The sequence below is a fragment of the Bison bison genome, unplaced genomic scaffold (genome assembly GCF_000754665.1).
Source record: "Bison bison bison isolate TAMUID 2011002044 unplaced genomic scaffold, Bison_UMD1.0 scf7180017864227, whole genome shotgun sequence".
Classification (NCBI taxonomy): domain Eukaryota; kingdom Metazoa; phylum Chordata; class Mammalia; order Artiodactyla; family Bovidae; genus Bison; species Bison bison.
Genome location: NW_011494799.1, coordinates 3,454,790 through 3,477,289, shown reverse-complemented (window position 1 = coordinate 3,477,289; position 22,500 = coordinate 3,454,790). Strand labels below are relative to the sequence as shown.

The window sequence follows — 22,500 nt, the reverse complement described above, 5'->3', positions numbered from 1 at the left end:
CCATCTTCTTCCTTTTACTCTTATATTTTCCTTTTACTCTTTTTTTATATTTTCCATTTATATTCTTTTTTTTTTTTTGAGCGGGGGGAGTTTCTACAGATTGTATTGTCTTTGACCTAACCAGACACCCATTTTAAGTTCTCTGAGCCATTGTCTGGTAACTCTTTGTTGGTGGTGCTTAGTCACTAAGTCATATCCAGCTCTTTTGCAACCCTAGGACTGTAGCCCACCAGACTCTTCTGTCCATTAGATTTTCCAGGCAAGCACACTGGAGTGGGTTGCCATTTTCTTCTCCGTGGGATCTTTTCAACCTGGGGATTGAACCCGTGTCTCCTGTATTGGCAGGCGGATTCTTTACCACTGAGCCACCAGAGGAACAAGCCCCTGTGGTAATAACTCTTAGGGGTCTATAATTTTGAGATTGGTAAAGCAGAAGGAAATGTGATAGGATCAATTCATTTTAAGTCTGACTGCTTCATAGTTTGGTTGATAGACAGTGAGAGTTGAACCCTGGCTCAGTTTCCCATGAAAAGTAGTGTGAGCAGGAACATATTTTGGTGTCCTCAAACTGACATTGCTAATGCCAGCAGCCGTGTTTCCTAGACCTGGCATGAGCACCATGTGACATGGGCCGGCCTCTTTGGAAAAATGCTCCCCTCCATGTTTACATCCTGGAGCATTAATTCCTGAAAATAACAGCCGGTGGAGTGAAATCCTTTTACTTTCCATTGATGTGAAAGCAGTTACATAGTATCCTTGCCGTGAACCAGCAGCAGCAACAGCAGCAGCAGCAGCGGCATATTAGGTTGTTGATGCCCTCTGGTGGCTATTTTGCAGTATTGCAAAAGGGAAGGAAAAGGCCATTGCGGCTCAGGGCTCATAGCATCACTGGGATGTACATAGCTGTAGGGCTGAAGGCTCATGGTCATCTTCTTGCTGTGAGTTTCAGGCAGTGAAAATTCATGACTCATTCATTCATCCAGGAAATGGTTATATGCAGGTTAGGTAGACGAGGCCAGTTCTATTTTGTTTGTTTTTTAGAGCAGGATCAAGTACTTTTGTAAGGAAGAGAGCGTTGGAAGATCTCCCACTAGTGTGAAAAGTTGACCTTGCAAAAGGGGTTTAATAAATTACTAAACTGCTACTAAAATGTTCAAATGTCACCTCTGATTTGGTGACAAGTCATTTGGTTACCTCTGATTTGAATTCTGTTTATCTCTTGCAGTTTATCAGTTGTGGTCATTCAGTTGCTAAGTTGTATAACTCTTTGCAACCACATGGACTGTAGCATACCAGCCTTCCCTGTCTTTCACTATCTCCCAGAGTTTGCTCAAACTCAGGTCCATTCAGTTGGTGATGCCATCCAACCATCTCATCCTCTGTTGTCCCCCTTTCCTCCTATCCTCAGTCTTTCCCAGCATCAGGGTCTTTTCCAATGAGTCGGCTTTTCCCATCTGGTGGCCAAAGTATTGAAGCTTCAGCTTCAGTATCAGTCTTTCCGATGAATCTGTAGGCTGATTTTTATTTTTATGATTCTGCGTTTCTTCTTTAAAAAGGAAAGGATGCTCTTGTATTTGACCTGAAGAGAAACATGCTCCTCATCGCAGATGTGATTAGGGAATAGATGGTGTGCTTCTAGAACTCTGTGTCATGTACCGAGGAGCATCCCAGCAGGCGTGCTGTAAATGGGGTACCCTGAGGCTTCATCCCTCTGCCTCTGGGCAGCTCTGTTGGCTTGGACCAGCTCCTCAGCAGTCTCTTCTCTATACCCAGTGGTGTCCTTCAAAAGTGACCTTCTTGTGCTAGGATGGAAAGCGTTGGGGGCACCGGAAAGCAGTTCAGAGTGACGGACTCTGGGCACCGACTATCTGAGCTTGGAAACCAGCTCAGACACCATCCAGCCGTGACTGTGGGGCTGAACTTGGTGGGTGGGCGTGTGGGGGTGTGCAATGGGACTGACGCAGCCGTGCACAGTGGCCGCGGGGGGCTGACGCGATCCATGTGCGGGACCATGAGCCACGACGGTTGCTGTGTCTGGTTCTAGTTATTTCTCTTCGGGTTTAATTTCTGTTTCCCTCTGAGAAAGGCAGTGACTTGTGGCATTGCTGCCAGTGTTATTATGGCGTTTCTTCCCAGTTTCTCGATAATTTGACCCTCTTTTTGCATACCTTTTGCTTTTCTCTTTAGATTTGTCCCCCTCGATGCCCTGCCTGCTGCCAGCAGGGCAGATGGATGGTTCAGGGTGTTTTCTAAGACCAGTTCCTGCTTTCTTGCTGATGTGAAAGAGGAATGAAAGAACACTAGTTTTTAGTGGTGCAGTATTTGAGTCAGAACTCCCTTGTGGATTGATGGTTTTATTTTCTTCATCTTAAATGTGACTCAGAAAATATCCTTCAAGTTTCATAGCTACCAACATGGAAAACCTTGGTGTTGCAATGTTTCACTGAATCTTCTCCACTGACCTGATTTAAAAAAAAAACAAAACATTGAGTTCTAAAGTAAAATAGGATCTGGCTTCAAATAACTTGATTATTTGCTGTTGTTTTCTCCCATATGTTTTTCTGTATTATATAAATTTTTTATTTTGAAAAGAAATTTAACACTTAATAGTATACCCTTCTTTGTTTAGTTACTATTCCCAATTAGGCTGTCATTCCAGAGTTTAAGTAAGTAGCAATAATGCTACCGTACACGTTGTTGTGTGTCACACCGTATCTTGGCAGGCCATTTATTGCAGCAAAGTGGATAGTTTTGGTCACGTGATCTGAACATTTCGAGGTTCTCTATACAGAATTGCCAGTTCACTCTTGAGAAACTCTCCTGTTTGGCTCACCCACCAGGGGCATGCAATTTATGCACTTCCCATTTCTCACCTACACTGTGTAGATTACCTCTGTTAGTTTTGAGAGAGAAGTATCGTCTTGGTTCTGTTTCAGTTTGTGTGAAGAAATTTGGTCCCTGAGATGTATCTGTTTAAGAGAGATTTGCTTCTCTTTTGTACACAACCAATTCCATCCATCTCTGTGACTAATTTGTGTGGTTTTTGGATATGTTCACAGATATTTTTCTAACTTGTCACTTGCCTTTTAATTTTGTTTACGAAGTTTTTGTTGCAAACATCTTTTCCAGTCTTACAATTTTATTCTGTTGAGTTTCATCCTTGGTTTTCGTACCTTGAAAGGCTTTTTCTCTCTTGGGAGAAATATGCAATTACCTATATTTAGTCTCTTTTCTGTCTGGTTTTTCCACTTATCTCTTTGTATCAGGTTTATTTTGATTTCTGGCCTAGAGTCAGAACTTAGTTTTACTTCTTTCCAAATGGCTGTTTAGTTAACTAGAACTAAATTTTCCTTTCCCTAATGGTTTGGTGGCCACCTTTTGATCGGGTCTTAAGATGCAGGCCACATGAGGGTCTGCTTCTTGGACTTCTCTTTGGTTCCTGTGGGTGTGTGGTCTTGTTCCAGTGCCAGCACCACGTCGCAGTCGGACTGTATCAAAAGGTCACAGCGAGTTTTTTATTTTGCAAAAGTTAGGGCTTTGCTTCGCGTTGGAGTCCCTCCCCTGAACACCAGGTGGCAAGCCCTCATTGGTATATTTGAGTGGGAGGAACCAAGACACATCTGGCCAGCTTCTTCAAAAAGAGGCACATTCAGCAGCAAAGTTGAAACTAGAATGATGCAAGTGCCCATCCTGAAATCCAGATAGCAGTTACATTTCCTCCACTTGGGGGGTTTTGGTAGCCTGCCCTGATCTCACCAGGATGGACTTCGCTTTCCCCCCTTTCCACTAAGATACAGGCTGGCATCGGTTGGCTGTCTTTGTCCCCACAGCTGTTAGTGTGTGTTAGTAGCTCAGTCGTGTCTGACTCTTTGCAACCCTGTGGACTGTAGCCTGCCAGGCTCCTCTGTCCGTGGGATTCTCCAGGCAAGAAGACTGCATTGGGTTGCCGTGCTCTCCTCCAGGGGGTCTTCCCGACCCAGGGATTGAACCCGTGTCTCTCATGTCTCCTGCATTGGCAGGTGGGCTTTTTTTTACCACCAGACCACCTGGAAGCCCTCCCCGCCCATAGCCCTTAAGGGATTCTCACAACTAAGCTCTTCTCTGGAGGTTTTTCTTGCTGACGCTGTATCTTCCCGGGCTTCCCAGGTGGCTCGGTGGTGAAGAATCCACTTAACCAATTCAGGAGATGTGGGTTTGATCCCTGGGTCAGGAAGGTTCCCTGCCGAAGGAAAAGACAACCCACTGCACTCTTCTTACCTAGGAAATCCCATGGACAGAGGAGCCTGGCGGGCTACAGCCCATGGAGTCACAAAGAGTAGGACATGACTTAGCAACAAAACTACAACTGTATTCTCATTGGTTGATCAGAAGGTAGCCATCCTCCCCTGCTTTGGATGGTTAGTTACCTGTCCCTTCGGTGGGACCCCATCTCCATTTCTGTGAAGGATCCTGGAGTAAGACAGGCCTGCTTCCTGTGTCCACTGCTTGTAACAAACAGCCTTTCCACCTCCCCATCCAAAACCATTGACTTGAATATCTGATGCCTTCCGTTTGGTTGAATGGGATTTCTCTGTAAGGACTGGTTGGGTCTTTTTCATTCCCATACTGATGTAATATGTGCAACACGGCATGCTATGTTTTGAGTAGTTCTTGTTACTTCCTTTGTTGGGTTCTGATGTTGCTATGGTGAGTTCTGCTCAAGGGTGTGTGCATGGTTTGCACGGAGGCTGAAGTCCACAGAGGGTGTCTCTCCACGTGTCTGTGATTTTCCTTGTGGTTTAATTTGGATGTCGGCTACAGCGCTGGGCAGCTAATTCCATCATGCCATTACACCTTGGGTTTTTCCAACATGCTGCATGTGAGGTGGGGAGCATGATGGCCGATGGCGAGGGGTGTTATTCTAGAGACTGTCAGCATCTAACAAATTACCTGCAATCTCAGCAGCCCAGGACTGGTGAATGGATTTGCACGAAGCACCACAGGGGTGGCTTGGCTTTGCTGCACATGGTCTGGGGTCTCACTTGGGAAACTTGAGATTTAGGGTGTGACTTGACTGCAGGGACTTCGTTGTCCAAGGACTAAAAGACCTGTTCACATGTGTGTTGGGGGCCTGAGGTGTATGCTTGGAAGAGAAGGGCTGTCACACACGAGGCCTGGCTTCCTCACAGCCCGATGCTCTCAGAATCTTCACCCTTCTTATGTCACAGCACGGGGCTCTAGACATGAAGGTCCAGCGCACAGGGTGGCTGCCATGTGACCTATTACAGTGCAGCCTTGCAAGGAACACAGTGTTACTTTCACCTCCCTGCATTGGTTAAAGTGGTTGACCAGGTGATGGGGTGGGGCAGGTGCCCTGCTTCTTGATGAGAGGAGTGTCAGAATTTCAGAGGTTATGCTTGGGGATTAAGTATGGCTGCACTTAAGTAGGGGCTTCTCTGGTGACTCAGATGACAAAGAACCTGCCTGCAATGCAGGATACCTGGGTTCGATCCCTGGTTTGGGAAGGGAATGGCTACCTGGAGAAGGGAATGGTGACCCACTCCAGTATTCTTGCCTGGAGAAGTCCATGGACAGAGGAGCCTGGCTGGGTTTGTCCATGGGGTCACAAAGGGTCGGACACAACCGAGTGACTAAAAAAATAAGTTAGAGTGAAATGGGTCTGGCACTAAGGCTTGGGTCTAGCAACTCACTCACCATCCTCATCCTTACAATGGCAACATAAATGGTATTTATTTCACAGCTTTTGGAGGATTCAGTGAGATCACCCCTACTGTAAATGTTATACTGAACTTCAGCAGTGTTGTCCCTTTTCCGTAAAGGCTGATGTCCATTTCATTAGACTTAAAATTATGCTTAAACAGTATTGTGAGCTGGGGACATTTCAAGTATTTTTATGAATAAAAAAAAGAATGTTAAGGCATCAGTAGCTGCAATATGCTTTGTCAGCGTGGGTTTCTGAAACACTGAGAGCTGATATACACAGAGATCTAGGAGGCTTGACCAGAGACCTCAGACAGCTGCGCTGATTGCCTTTCCGGCTTACTCTTACTTCCTTTTGTCCCCCCATGCTTTCAGTTCTGTTCACATTGATATATCCTGGCTCTTCTCTCCTGTTTTCTGTGTGGTCATGCCTTCTTCTATCTTTTACCCAGGTTCCCCCTATTTTGGTGTTACAGGGACAACTGTGCATGCTGTCTTTAAGCAGAAGTTTACATCTCTGCATGTTTCTGATCACGAGATCAAGAAGTGGGGTGCAGGCACCTCTTCCAGTGACCACTTCAGCAAGGGCCAACCTGTTCAGTAATCCATTTACCAAATGGTGCATTTACTGAATTTGTCAGCATATTGACAGTGTTTTTCTCCATCTGTTTATAAGATTTAGTGTATAAAGTTACTGGATGAAAACCTTTAAAAAAAACTTTTGAAGGTCTCTGGGTCATATTAGTTAATTGGCTATGAAGACAAAGCCAGAACAACATCTTAAATAATACTGAATTTGTCTCAGGTCAAAAGAAAAATGATAAAAAGAAACAGAAGTGACCCAGCTTACGCTGCAGATCCCAGAAAAGGGATGACCAAAAACAGAAAGAGAGAGACTGTTAGAGGTAACGGAGTTAGGGAGGGGCAGAGAGTAGGGAAAGCAGAGGAGTCTTGGGGTGGGGTGAGTCAGCTGAAGGAAGTTGGGGGGCCCATGGTAGAGGGGGAGGATCTGAAGACCCCAAGAGGAGCTCGCTTTGCATAGCTCTCTTAATTCCCATTATTTATTCCATACGAACTTTATAAATAGTGAAAAATAGCAGGTTTGGTAAAACTTTACAAACAGTTAAAATAAGCCAGTTTTGGTAACAGTGGTGAATTGCGACCCTTGATCTCACTGCGAGTTGGCTGCGGGATGGTCTTTCAATAAACGGAATTTGGTGACTCTGGTAAATGACATGCCAGGGACCAGCAGTGGACAAGCCTTGACCAAGGTGTCCTCGGGCTGTTAGACGTGCCGGGCTCCCCAGGAGGAGGGCGTTAGTCACCCTGGGAGAAAAGCCCAGGAATAGTTCAACCCGGATGTGCCAAGGGGGAAAACATGGCCAGCAAGGCTCTTAGATGGTCCAAGAGGAGCCTGTTCTTCTGAGGTGGGTACCCAAAGAAGAGAAGCATGTGGCCCCCACGTGCAGAAGGAGGGGTTAAAGCAATCCTGGGAATACATGTTCCCTTCATCCGATTTTAGTGGTGCAGCCCGGCTTGGAATTCTCCTGAACCCAAATCTACTGCTTGAACCTGGCTGCTAGACCTGAACCTACTTCTGTTTAAGAAAACTAGACTGTGCTCTCGGAGAAGGCAATGGCACCCCACTCCAGTACTCTTGCCTGGAGAATCCCAGGGACAGAGGAGCCTGGTGGGCTGCAGTCCATGGGGTCGCTAAGAGTCGGACATGACTGAATGACTTCACTTTCACTTTTCATGTTCACCCATTGGAGAAGGCAATGGCAACCCACTCCAGTGTTCTTCCCTGGAGAATCCCAGAGACAGGGGAGCCTGGTGGGCTGCCGTCTATGGGGTTGCACAGAGTCGGACATGACTGAAGCGACTTAGCAGCAGCAGCAGCAGACTGTGCTCTACTAAGGGAAAGTTGTTTCTCCTGTCCCATGGGACTGAGGAAGAGTGGCCTTTGAATTTCCATAAAGCCTGTTATGGTCTCTGGAGGCGCCTGTTAAGGAATTTACAGTTGAAATGTCATACAGAGTGAAGTCAGTCAGAGAAAAGCAAATATATATTAATGCATATAAGTGAAATCTAGGAAAATAGTATATATGATCTTATTTGCAAAGCAGAAACAGAGATGCAGACAGAGAGAACAAACGTAGATACCAAGGGGAGGGGGGTCAGTAGGATGAATTGGGAGATGAGGATTGACGTATAGACACTGTTGATCTCATGTATAAAATAGTTAGCTTGATAAGAACCTACTGTAAAGTACAGGGAACTCTACTCAGTGCTCTGAAATCCAGAAAGAAGGGGTACACACACACATGCATGCACATGCGCACACACACACTCCCAAGGAAGGGCGATTCACTTTGCTGTACAGCAGAGACTTAACACAACATTGTAAAGCAACTATGCTCCGATTTAAAACTACAGCTGCAGTTGGACGCAGTTTAATCTGGAAATCCCAGTGTAACTGCTAGAGGGCAGCAGCCGCTGTTCAGAAATCATCACTCGGTTGTTCTTTCCAAATCAGGTCTGTTTTTTATTTGGCCAGCCTCAGAGAAAGTTAGAACTTATGGATCCCTTATAAAAACAGCTCAGATTTACTTTTTTTTTTTAACCTTCTGGCAAGAAGAGAATTCTAAATAAGTGTATGAATTGGAAAGAGTCTAAGCGTATGTGCATAAATAAAATAATAGTCACTTATTACTCTGAAGCCAGAGGATAGAAAAAATTTGAATGTATGCTTTTGATATGTGTCCAAATACTGTTTATGCAGCGTGAATTCATCTATATGTATCTCAAGTTCCCTAATGACTTAGTAAATAATTGTTGACTTGGAACTGAACTCTTAGGACCCCCTGACAAAAGTATTCAGACAGCTCCTTCCTTCTACAGGTGAAGATAGTAAGGCCTAAGGTGATATGGTTATTAAAAGGAAGGTCTGGGATTGTAACCCACCATGCCCATCTTACTTTATTCATTCATTTAGTCACATCTTCATCTAATTCAACTACTATGCATATTAGGTAACTCTGGGCATACATCCTACCTTCCAGAACTTTGATTTGGAGGAGTTTAATATTATGTGTTCAGTTGCCCAAGTAAAATGCTTTCTGTATTTAAGTAATTTTATGAAATACAGAGTTGAAAAGTTGAACCCTGTTTTCTCTTAGACATTTTAATCTACGTGTGTGTCTCTAACCTGGCTGTGCTGTGTCTTGGCTGTGGCAGGAGGGGTCTTTCACTACCCTTTGCGGGCTCTTGGCTGCTGCGGACGGGCTTCTCTCGAGTGGCGCACAGACTCAGTACTTACGGCACACGGGCTTAGATGCCCCGTAGCATGTGGGGTCTTAGTTCCTGGACCAGGAATCAAACCCTTGTCCTCTGCATTGGAATGTGGATTCTTAACCACTGGACCACCAGGGACGTCCCAGACTGTTGTTATTGTTTGCTTTTGTTTGTCATTAATGCACTTCTTGGGCTTTTGCAGTTTAGTGTTTTACTCTACATAGGAAGTTCCAAGTAAGGGAAGAGTAAACAGCTTTTCCCAGTGGTTCCGATGACAAGACCCTTTCTGTCTGTGGAGCATCGTGAAATATGAGTGTCCCATGAATCATGCTTTGTGAAACCTTGCATCGCTGCTTCATAGGCTCTGGGTATAGCTTTCTATTCAACTCCCCAGTGCTATAGTATCTCAGCTACCAGGTTTCTTTGCTTTTGCCTGTTTCTTCTTCCTTCTAAATTATAAGCTGCTGCCAGATTTATATTTCTAAAGCTTGGCTCTGATCATCCTGCTTCCCTGCTTATAAGTAAACCTGAATTTCCTTCCCTCTTGCACTAAAATAATTCCAGATGGAGCAAAGACTTAAGTGTAAAAAACGAAAAACTACAAAAACCAGTGGGAAGAAACATGGCTGAACTAATTTAAAATCCTTTAAGTGAGGAAACTTCTCCTAAGCAGAATGTTAAATGACGATGTCATAAATAAAACTGGTAAATTTGCCTAAATAAAAAATGAAAATAACTTATTGCAAGAAATAATGTAAGTCTAAACAAAGTATGACAAGATTTATAGCCAGTGGCTGCTTTCTGTAATTAAGGGCTCATTCAAATCCATAAGCAGAAGACAAAACCATGAGCTCATAGAAAAATGGGCAAATGATATCAGTGAGAATCTCCCTGACAAAGAAAGACAAATGTAGGTCATGAAAATATGAAATATCCTAAACTTTACTCAAAGTGTTAATGACAGAGAAAAATAAAGATACTGTTTTTTTTTTTTTACCTGCAATTAGTTCAAAGTAAAAGTTTATGATATCAAATATTGGTGAGCATGTAAAGAAAAAAAAACAAAACATATACTTTTAGTGGAAGTGTAAATTTTGACAGATTTTGGAAGAATAATTTGACTGTGGTTGTCAGAACCAGAAAAGACACATATTCATTTGTCCTGCATTTTTTTTAAAATATAATCATATATGAACTCCGAGATAGATATACATGGATGCTTGTAGTATTGTTTGTACTAGTAAAAATAAATTGTCAATGAAATAAATGTTCATTATTTGATAACTAATTGCATAAATTAAGATACAACAACACAGTGAAAATGTATATAGTTGGTAAGAGTTAAAAAACTGAGAAATCTGCATTGTTGATACGAACAGAGCTTCAAGATACTTTAATTGTGAAATTAGTGCATTTAATATGATTACATTCAAGTTAAAAACAATTCTTGTATTTTTTCCTGTAAAACACTCTAGAAACTGGTGCATTAGAGGAATGGGAATGAGGAAAGATTAAGAGGGTGGAGAGTTTTCGTTTTCATACCTTTCAGAATCATATGTGTATACTACACTTTTTAAACATTTTTATATAAAAAAAAAGAGAACAAGAAAAACAAAACCACCTTTTATTTCTTACAGAGCAAACCCATAACTTTTTATTTTGTGATTTTAAGGTATTTTAGTCTCTGATTCAAAACCAGATTTTTTTAACTTTCTCATTAAACACTTTTTCCCTTAGCTTTTGGATGAATTAAAATGCTTGCTGGACACCACACAAATTCCGGCATTTCTTAATTGCCGGTCTCTTTCCCCTTGCAGTGCCAATCCCTCCAGCCGAAATGGGCTTGGTCCTTCTCTGTGTGGCCAGATTCACGCATGTTTCAATCCCACCTCCTTTATTTCAGCCTCTACTGATAACTGCAGTTAGCACTGTGAGCGAGCATCGAACCCCCAAGCTCTATTCTCTTTTGACACTTACCTCTTGGACCTGGTGTTATACATGCCGCACGTCTGCTGTCCGCCAGGTTCAGAAGAAAAGGCTTTGGATGGATTTTCCCTTGCAGTCCCCCTTGGTACCTAGCAGTGGGCTGTGGTCCGAGGTGACCTGCGTTCGCGGCCCGTGAGTGGTGGTAGCAGCCGGGCAGGTACTGGGCCCACAGAGACGTGCCCATCGGGGTGTGTGAACAGAAATAGGGACTGCCCTGCACTGTTGTCTGGAGTGTGAATCGGTGCAGCGTTTCTGGAGGCTCACCCTCTCTGAGCACACACAGAACACCACAGCATGTTTGGCAGGGGAGCAGGAAACCCCGGCCAGGGATGCTTAACACTCACACGGTCTAAACCTGAGGCTGTGATTCCATGGCGTCCGCGTGGCGGAGCCGGTGGTAACCCAGGGTGGACGCCTCGTCTCAGGCCTCCTGGTTTCATTCTCCTTCTGAAGTTCCACAGCACCTCTTTATTCCCGAGAGCCACATTGTTTATGAAGCGCCCCGTGGGGGGCGGGGAAGGTTAAAGTCCACCCATTCAGGTGTCATCTCACCATTTGTATCATCTGGGCCTTGCATTCCTGAGCGGCGACCCCTTTTCAGAACCGGCCTAGTTAAGATGTCACTTGCCTGACAGTGAGGCACTTAGGCGCTGAGAGAAAAACCTCGACGTGCCCCCCAGACCCCCACCCCCCCGTTTCTCAAATTTTCCCTAACAATTAACTCCGCACTCACTTGACACCCTGGTTCCTTGTTTGGTTGTGTAAACCCCGGTCCCTTTTTTTCTATTAATTCCAGACATTAATATTTTCTTTCACGCGCTGCCGCCATTCACCCGTGAAACAGTTTGAACATTATGTAGCTGTCAAGATGCCTGGGGATTACCCAGCGTGCTTTGCCTCTGAGAAAGCGACACCACCGAGGCCGGCTTGTGAGATGTTTATTTTGAGAGCACGCTGACAGGCATGAAGGCCTGATCCCAGAGTGGCAATTTCATTTAATTAAAGGCCTCTTTTTATTAGAGTCCCCCCTCCCTTTTTTTATCTATATATATATCAGAATGATTGTTAAAATCTGACTTGCCAGAGGTGTTCTCTTGTACTGTAAAAGGGAGGGAGGTGGGACGGATTGCTCACTCACTCGTGGCTTTGCCACTGAGTGGCTGGGAATGCCTTCGTTTTTGCTCTCCTGCTCAGACCTGCGTGCATGTGTGTCCAGGTTTGAAAGAAATACTGCTGGGTTCTTGGGAAAGTCGCATTGACATATGGACACTATCGTGTGTAAAAGATAGCTAGGGGAGGCTGTTATATAGCCCCGGGAGCCCAGCTCTGCGCTCTGTGAGGACCTGGGGAGGTGGGGAGGCTCGTCTATATGGTGATGACTGATCCGAGTTGTGAGGCAGAAACCAGCACGTCATTGTAAAGCCGCCTTCCTCCAGTTAAAAAAATGAATTGAAAAATTAAAATAGCAAAATAAAGACTGCTGGGTTTCTGCGCCTTTGTTGCCAGACTTAAACTGCGGGGGTTTGTCGTTGGATTTCTTTGTTTTAAAGTTAGTAGCCTTGCCATTCTGGAATGGCTGAGTTAACACTCGGGGACCTTGGTTCCTCTGTTAGGACTTTTAATCAGTGTGTGCTATCTTACCCTCGAATGACGTGACTGCCAGTTAAAATCTTCGGGATAAGGATTGCATTCATGTTCAGGAGTTTTCCATCCCGCAGAAACCTCAGAAAGAGCTGAAAAAAAAAAGAAAGATTGAAATGATTCATGGTGGATATTAAGGAGTTGGAAATATTTGTGAGAGAGTAGCCTAATTAATTTTTGGTGTAATATTCTTAGACTCTATCAGCTTGACTTTAATATCAAGAACACACATCAGTAAATCTGTGAAGGCCTCAGTTGGGCATTGTCCAAGACACCTGGAATGTGTCAGTGAACAAAACAGACCATTGGGCTCTGAGCTCAGACTTATTCAGAGTCTGGTTCACAATGAATTATACCAGCATACCTCCCAAAATTAGAATTATTTTTTCTTTCTTTGTAGCATGATCAGCTGGCCTTCATTTTTGCCCGTGTGGGTTATTCATTCATTCATTCTTGCCTCCTTTCTTCCTCATTCACTGACGAGTAGTGCACAAGGATGTCCCAGGATGCACAAGGATGTTCTGTGCCCTGAGTGTGGTGGTATACTTGCACGCGTGTAACACACATGCATAGCACATACTCCTGGTATTCTATTTATGGGCATTGTTTTTTTCTCAGTTGATCTCAGGAGTGTGGAGGAGGGTCTGTCATCGGTCCCTCTTTCTGCTTTGGACACAGTGGCTCTGGCGGCACATTATTCATTCCTCTTGGCGTCTGTTTCAAAGCTCCCCGGGAGGAGGCCGCAGGTCAGGGTGTCAGCCCCAGCCCGCTGAGGGCCTGGCCGAGGGGCTTTCAGCTGGCTTGGGGGAAACAGTGTTCTCTGCTTTGCTGCAGGTGTGGGGGTGGCAAAGAATGGCAACTTTGTCGGTTTAATCTCTGAGGCCCCTGTTCCAGTATGAGTCCCTTGGCCCCGTCTTTTGAGCCGATGGTTCCAGAGATTGATTTATTTATTATGATTATATTCTAAAGTACAGGGTTCTCTCGAGTCAGCCATCTGGCCAAATGTTTGAAAACAGTTTCCTTCTCTTTTCCCCGACTCACGGCCATCCTTGGGAGGGGTGGGCTTCTCTCCAGGACCCCTGACGTCGGTGGCTGGTGCTGGTGGATTTTCCGTCTTGAATTTTTTGTGGGTAGGAGAGTGATGACATTCCCACAATGAAACCACACAGAGAAAGTTCAAGGACCCTATTTATATTCAGTCACAAAAGGCAAAGAAGAATCAGCATTTTCCCCAAATTGTTTCATTTCTCTCCACTCTCAACCCTTAGTCTCTGTGCAGGGAGACATTTGTTCTGATTGTTCTCAGTAATACACTTTGAGTCTGGAGTGTGGGAAGAATCTTTACTTAAAGGGGATCCTAGGCTTTCTACATGTATTTTTTAAACCTGTCCTGCTCTCTTTTTCTGTTAAAGGCACAAGTGATCCCTATGTGAAGTTTAAGCTGAATGGGAAGACCCTGTACAAAAGTAAAGTCGTATATAAGAACTTGAACCCAGTTTGGGACGAGATAGTCGTATTGCCAATACAAAGCCTTGATCAAAAGCTGCGTGTGAAGGTAATCCCAGATGATGTTCAGGCCTCCTCTTTGATTAAAAATATTCACTTCTCAGGCATCTTTGCCTTCTTAAAAGTCAACTTCCCCAAATTCATTCTTGTATAATTCCTAAGCCCTAGGTTAAAAAATATGTGTAGAAGGAATTCTTTATACCCTTGGTTCAAAACTGTATGTTACTCTCAGATCAATCAGAGTGAAAATAATATCCCCATTGATTGTATTTAAACTTAACTGAATGTGGAAGAATTATTACTGCCAATGCAGTGGTGACAAGTACTAAAGCCTTTCTCATTAGGAATAACTTTATACTTAATAGAGCTTTAAGCTACCGGTTATAAGCATCAATTGCTCTAACATCTGGGTTAAAACTGCATGAGTTGAGCACAGGTTGGGATTGCTGTAGAATATTTCGCAAATTTCTATTTAATTGGCAGAGTTGCCCACAGTGGAAAATACTAAATTTTAATGAGAGACCATTTAAACTGCAGAGAGTGGTCCATTGTGCATAATGTCTTAATGCATATGAATACTGCCTTAAAAGTATTTTCTGCTATTTTGGCCATAGTAAGCCAAATGGACAGGTTTGAATAGTTTTGTTCTCTTCACCAGCTTGGCTAAATTCTTCTTTAACTATATTGTGCAAATTATTTTTAGATCTAGAAGATTGAACTCAAAATTCCCAGTCTATTGCATTTATCCATACTGTGATATACTCAATTTGTTTACCATATTAATGCATTACTGGCCCCCCTTCTCTTTGTAGGTATATGATCGAGATTTAACTATATCTGATTTCATGGGTTCTGCATTTGTCATTTTGAGCGATCTTGAGCTTAACAGGTATTGTAATTTTACCAAATTGTGATTAGTGAATTTTAGAGGTAACTCAAGATAATAAAATGAAAAAATCTTAATAAATGAAAGAGTGCTTTAAAATGTGAGCTTTTCTATGATTTCTGCTTTTTAGCTCCCAAATATATATTGGTCTGACATTAAATCTTCTCTAATTTAAAAGGTGTGAACATAATTTAAAAGGGGTGAATTTTGTACTTCTATTTGTTAATATTCAGGTTCATTAACCTACTTATCTTAAAATTAAAGCAAATATTTACATTTCCTTTGGGCAGTAGGGGAGAAGACTCAGTTGACCATCTGTTGAATTAGGCAGTACGTTTCTTGACCCTGAAAAATTGGTTTATTTTCATTGAATTTGGTGTGTTCTTTAACTTATGTCTTAGACCTACTTAGAGGTAGATTTTTATAATAAGGACCTGATGTATTCTAAGGCAAAAAATACTACCCCAATAAATGCTAATATCATTCATTGCCTTTTGCTTTTAGAACGACTGAGCATATCTTAAAATTGGAAGATCCAAACAGTTTAGAAGATGACATGGGAGTGATCGTATTAAATTTGAACTTAGTAGTAAAACAGTGTGATTTCAAGAGACACGTGAGTCTGACCCTTTTGTTCTTTTTAAAATTCTTCATTGCAATTTTTCTTTGATAATTGGGTTACCAGGTGACTGACATTTTTGTCATTATTTGAGTAGGGGGGAAAATTGCATAGAGACTTAAAGTTATCTATCTGTGATAATGTACAGCCTTTCTTTTGGAAATCTGGAAAGAAAAAACCCATTAAGGAATGATCTCTGTTCTGGCTAGGGATGTGAATGTATTGCTGTTGTTAAATATGTACACTGCTTATGGTTTACTTGTAACACATGATCCAAAATATCACTTTTACTTAGTGTTACTGTTTCTATTTACCATTTTCTTAAGTACTAGATGACTTAGGCATTATTCAGTTATGAAAAGCAATTTCTAGGATTTAATCATTGTGCTGTATGTACATTATTAAGGTGATCAATGCATCATTTCCATCTCAACTTTTTTCTTTTAGCTACCACATTTTCTATTGAGAGTCCTTCTGAGGAGATATACATTTTAATATTCTCTGGTCAATTACATGGAAATTTCTAGTTAATGTACAACCTATTAAAGATATCTATAGCATCAGGAAAAAAGCATTGGCTTTTGTGACAATATGATGGGCACTCTGTTTTTAGGAGCAAATATGTGAACATAAACCATAATCTTATTTTATATTTTGGTATTATATGTTACAATTCCAAGAATGAAAATGAGAATGAAAGCATCCTTGATTGTAATTTATTTGAAAGGTATTTTAAAAGCCAATTAAAAGCAACTACTTGAGAAAGGACTAAGATATCTTGAAATTTAAACTTGAGAATCTGGTATGAAAATCTGAAGCCTGCTTTTAAATTAAGCCTCCAATAATATTTCTTGAATTGAGTCACTGAGGTCAGTGTGGAGAATATTCTTCATTTTGACATCACCTTTGCTGTTGGTTGTAATTTACTTTCATGATGAAAATCATGAGTGATTTACTAGTGAACTTACTGAAGATAGCTTAAAGGAGTTAAAAAACAAACAAACTGCGCAGTGACTTTTCAGTTGCCAGAGGGTCAACTGCACAGTTGTTATTTTTAATTTGAATTCTTTACTTATGAGCATTTACTTGACGATAACTTTGGGAAAGTGATCTCCGTTTATTAATGAAGAAATGGCATGGTTAAAACCTGAGGCCTCAATAGCACTGATATTTTGATGTTAAAATGTCTTACATTGATGTTGAAAATAAATACTTTTCCATCCAACCTAATGATGGAGGGATCTCCTTTAGCTTCTCATAGTTTTGATGGCATTGCCGTTGAATTCACTGTCCGTGTGTCCAGTAGGTGACCAGTTCCATGAGCTGGATGCCAGGTTAAAAGGACATGCCGTGTAGATGAGCATTGTGTTTGCCACATCAGCTGGTATATTCTGAAAATTTCTTACAGATTTAAATGGGGTTTGTAAATTTGGATAAAGACTTCATGAAATGAGCTGCATAATAGCAGCCTGCTTAGTCCACTTGTGGATTTTTCTGTAGTGTATTGGATCATGTTTAGCAATACTACTGGCATTTAAAATATATTGAAATATTGCCAAAATTTGGAGTTTTTAAAGAGAGCCATTTCAGTTAAAGTTTATTTCAAATTGCAGAGCTTTAGAGTCAAGCTGATAAAAACCGTAACATGTGCAAAATGTCTGTGAATTGACCCTCAGGGCCAGGGCATGTGGGCATGGTGCAGTTAGAAGGTGAGACACCGGCTGGAGCGCTGACCGGCCTGCCTTCTGTCTCTCTTTCTTGACAAAGTTGGATTAGAGTTGCAGTCATGGGCTCTGTCATCAGACTGCGTGGGTTTGAATCCCAACTCCCCTGTTTTTAGTTTTAAGAAGTTAAGTGATCAGGTCAGATTCACAGAATTGCTTAACCTCTCTCAGCTACAAGTTCCTCATGTGTGAAATAGGGATTAAAAAAATCTATTTTATAGTTTTGTGAAGATCATGATGACTAAAAATAGTGCCTAGCATGGAGCAGACACTTGATATAAGGTAGTGTTAGTATTATAGTGAGCAAACAGTGGTACTCATTTTCCATTAATTTTCTTATCTATTTTTTAGTCTTTGGGGATATAAAAATCAAATGAATTATATTTCAAAGGGCTGTTTAGAAATAGCCATGTGTATTTACAAGATAGTGATTAGTTTTAGTGCTTGTTCTGGGTGAAAATATTTGTCCACATGTTGTTGGAAAAATACAAAAAGAACTGATTTTAACACCCAGGTTGGAGTGTCTATAACTCTGGGTCACATGCTGAGTGGCTGAGCTCACAGTGTCACCAGAGGCAGTGTTTTTACTGAAGAATATTTTCAAGACATTTCTGTACCAGCATTTCTAGGTGTGGGTCCCTGGAATATAAGTGAACTTCCCCCAAAGATGATTTGTCTTCTCGTTTGTAATTTATTGGGGAGATGTATTGACAAAGCAGATAGGTTATTTGCCTAAAGGTATTTTTTTTCCTTAATCATAATAGTTACTATGAGCTGCTCAATTAGATTCATAATTGAGTTATAATCCGCCAAATTTATCCAGTTAGCTGGTTAACCAGCCAGAATAGAGCTTCGCAGGACTGGCCGGTGACAGGGGTAATGAGGGATTTTGTTAGGAGAGAACTTTAATTATGGACAGAATTCAGCAGCCTTAGCTCGACAAATGAAAGATCAAAAAGAGAACAGTGGTGAGGTTACCGGCTGTTCAGAATATTTTTTTTCCTTCCCTCCCTCACTGCTGCATTAGCTTGTTTTTCTTAACTGTGCAGGAATGACTCCCATTGTTTTTCCTATTATTTTGAACATTGAGATTTACTCAGCAGAGGGAAATGGAATGATTTTTTTTTCCTGATCTAAGACTACAGAAACTTAAACATGAACTAACTTTGTCCATGAACTTCTTAAACATTTTCATAATGCTCTCTGAATATTTCAGGTAAGAGAAATCTGCCTTTCCACTTTGCTTTTAGAGGCAAAACTATAGTGTTTTCAGGCAAATAAAAACATAAATGTGTCTTGTAAGGACTGAATAGTGTTATGTGTCCTTTTCTGTTAACTTTTGAATTCAGTGAGAAAATGGTGTAACACAACCATGGAAATGTGGTTTTCCTAGGTTTCTAACCATCTTCTTGTTCTGTGTATTTTCTCTAACCTCAGAATGTGGGTGTCAGTTGTTTGAATGCAGTCTGCACCATCTAACTAGCATAATAACATGGTCATGTTGTTAACAGCTCCATTTCTCTCTTTTATTTTGCCGTTTTCACCATCCAATGGACGCAATCCTTAGCGTTGGTCAAATCGGAAGCGGTTAAGTGCCAGCAAGGTAAATATAGCTGTTTTCTTTCTTTTCATCATGTGGTTCCTCTTTGTAGCAAAGACAAATGTAGACATGAATGATACTATCCAACCTTTCCATGTAAAGGCTTTTGTTCCCTCTGACTGCTGATATGAATAAAAAGGAAACACACGCTCTTTTAAATTTCATTTAATAACAGCATAGCCAGATGTTAGACTTAGCTTGTTTCAGAGGTGAACTTTTATATGTGCTGGCCATGTTAGAATGTTACACTTCAGGATGGGGGACACATGTACACCGCTGATTCATGTCAATGTATGGCAAAAACCACAATATTGTAGAGTAATTAGCCTCCAATTAAAGAAATAAATTAAAAAAAAGAATGTTACACTTCATTAAGCTTGAATTATTTGTAGTTGCAGTGTAGTTAGACTTAGTCCTTTAGAAAGTTATTTACCATTAGGTAGAAGCTAATTTTGGTACTATAAAGGCAATGAAAAGATTGAGAGGAATATGTGGTATATTTTATAAATCTTTTTTATGCTATTTCTATTTTACCATTTATTTGTTTATTTTTGTGAGTGTTTCTTTAAAGATTTCTCTATGAAAAATAATTGTGTGCAATTGAAGATAGGGATGTGTTATCAATTCATCAGGTTCTGAAGGTAACACATTGTCACTGAAGTGACTAAATGTCAAAATTCATGTAATGTAAACAAATCCCAAAAAACTCTGTATAACTTCCTTCAGCTCTGCTACTTCCAGAAGAGGAATAATCAAGATGCAGGTGCCCGTGATGGGCCTGTGTGTTAGGGGAGGGTGCATGGGCAAGCTCTGTATGTGCATTTATTTATACACACACACCTGTACACAGATGTATACCACTTCTCATTTCTAACCTGTAGTTGTTTACTTCTCTGTAAAATAAGGAGATTGAAACAAAGATTTTGTGCATTACAAGAGCATGTGTATGTAACAGAGAGAGAGAGAGATCCGTAACCTGAGTAGTCATTTAGGAAGGCAAACTTTCTAAGCCTTGCTTTTTAAAATCCAGAGGAATCAAAGTTCTGACTCTTCCTAAAATGTATATCCTTTGCATTTTGGGAGCCCTTTAAAAATAACCAGGCTAAGGTTTTTGCTTTTTTTTTTTTTTTTAATTTAGCTTTGTTTTAATCCTACCTGTTCACTGGGTTTTCAGAACTCTGGTTCTTTTTAGACATAAAATTAAGAGGCAATAAATAATCATGTGAAGCTGTCTCAAAAATCCCTCCAACTTTTGTCTTACTCCTTTATAGTCACTAGAGGGTAGGAGAACATCATTCTCCCCGCAGAAGGGAGCTGGCTCTCCCTCTTGCGTATTAAGCGTTGCTGTAACCATCCAGAGCAGTAAAGTTTCCCAGCATGCTCCGGCGAAACCTGACAAAGCAGTATTTTCTCGTTTATTGATTCTGCTGCTGCACTAAAACACTGGTACTGTACATCAATAACCATCTTTAGTTAGGGAGCTCCGGCCTGTGGAAGAGCGCTGGCAGTTTGTGGAAGAACATAAAGGCTAGAAAGAAAAATTGTGAGCTTGGGGAATATTGGAGTCCAGGGAGGACAGGAGAGGTTAGGAAGAATGGCCCAAGGAATGAAGAGGGGAGAAAAAATGTTGCCGGCAAGGATAAAGATATCAAAACTCTGAAAGGAACAGAGGATCCTGGAGAGCAGTATTTATGTCTGTGCTGCGAAGTGGCGTCTTACCACTGCGCTGTTGTCTTCTTCTTTCCCTCTCATTGTAGTTTCTAGAATTTTGACTTCAGGGCGCTGGGCTCAGAGACTTAATAAATGCCTGCGCCTGGTACACAGTGTTTTGTAAAACCTTTGATGAATAGAGGTCACCGAAAGCTACTTATGATCATGGGTGAGAGATACAATTTATGGATTGGTGCAGAATTTCAATTGTTAGGGTGACTTTTTGCTACTTAGAGTCTGCAGTTATAGAGGGAAAAGTGAGATAACTTCTCATTTAGCTCATAAAAGTGAGTCACAGGGAAAATCTATAGTCTCTGTGATTAACTGTCTGTAAAAGTAGTTAAAATACCCTGATCAGTCTCTCTTGGTAGTTTTAAACTATAAACTGCTTTTTTTAGGATTTCCATTTAAAAATTAGAAAGCAGAAATTTAACATAAAGAAGATTATTTAATGTGAGTGTATAAAATTTTGCTAGTTCTAAGTGATGCATTACCTATAAAATGTCATTGACTCTTTCACCTCAATCTTACTCTTATAATAACTTTATTTAAATAACTGCTTCTTAAACTCATAAGTTTATAATTTTGCATCACCCAGAGTGGCAGTCTTTATGGACTGTCTTCTAAAGCGTTTCATATATATATATATATATATATATATATGTATTTTGGCTGCAGCAAGCGGCTTGTGGGCTTCGTTCCCTGACCAGGGATTGAGTCCTACCCACTGGAATACCAAGGACTACCCCGTTTCCTGGGTTTTGTTACTGACCTTGGTTTTAATACAGTGAATACGTAGAGATTGCCTACGTATTCACTGTAAAACTACGTGAAAGTAGTTTTAGCTTTCATGCAAAAGCCTTTGTTTACCTTCAAGTGAGCATTTTAAAGAGAGAGCTGAAAATCTGATCTAAAAGGGCCTGAATCAGATACCTGCTTCTTTTCAGACATTTCCTTTGCATAATCATTTCTGTGAATAGATCTATTTCCATACCTTCCTCCTCTCTAATGTATATCACAGTTACAGAGCTAGAAAATTAACAGCAGTTACTTCTCTTATGTCAAATAGTCTAATGGGATAGAAACATGACGATAAAAAGTGAAACTGGTAGGTCACTGATGTCTTCAGCAAATCTGCAGCTGTACACACCCCCCTTTGATTTGGGACAGTATTATGGGTGACCATGTGCCCTTTGAGTTACGGGTTTTCTTTATTTTAGATAATTTGCACCACATGTTTATTGTCATATGGCTCCTCTTTTGACCTATTGTTTCATGCAGTTATATGACAGCCGTTTCAGGTAAAAGACACCCTGTGTAGGGCAACATTTTTTTCGGTGTGACGTTAGTTGATTAGTGGTTCCACCGTTTGCTGTGTTTGGCTTCATGTTCGTTTAGCAAGGTTCCTGCGTTGTCACAGAGGCTGAGCACTACAGGGACAGCATTTTCCTGTCCCTCTGCCAGGGAGCCTCTGACTGGCTGAGAGGGAGGGGCAGGATGCCGCAGGGGGGACAAGGGAGAAGTCAGGGTCTTTCTCCCCTTTCTCTGATTCATGTGGTGTCTGTCTTTGCCCCCTCCACTAGCCAGTCCTGCTGTGGTTTCTGCTTCTCCCAGGTACCTCTGACCCAAGCATTTATTCTTTTTCTCTCTGTAGCTCAGGGATCACTGAATTGCAGCCTGAGTGCAAAATCCAACCCTGTATCTGCTTCTGCAAATACAATTTGATTGGAATGTTGTCGTGCTCATGGGTGTGTGCACTGCCCCTGGCTGGCAGGGCGGAGCAGAGTACTTGGGACAGAGCCTAATTCTTACTACCTGGAACTTTACAGAAAAT

General features: G+C 41.5%; 1 protein-coding gene across 1 annotated transcript in view; it reads left to right on the top strand.

Moving 5' to 3' along the window:
- MCTP2 (multiple C2 domains, transmembrane 2) overlaps window positions 1–22,500 on the top strand; it is a 265,399-nt gene that overhangs the window by 90,180 nt on the left and 152,719 nt on the right. Inside the window, 4 exon segments of the mRNA XM_010845889.1 lie at window positions 14,034–14,176; window positions 14,940–15,016; window positions 15,518–15,629; window positions 18,924–18,959. Coding sequence (XP_010844191.1) covers window positions 14,034–14,176; window positions 14,940–15,016; window positions 15,518–15,629; window positions 18,924–18,959 — 368 coding nt within the window.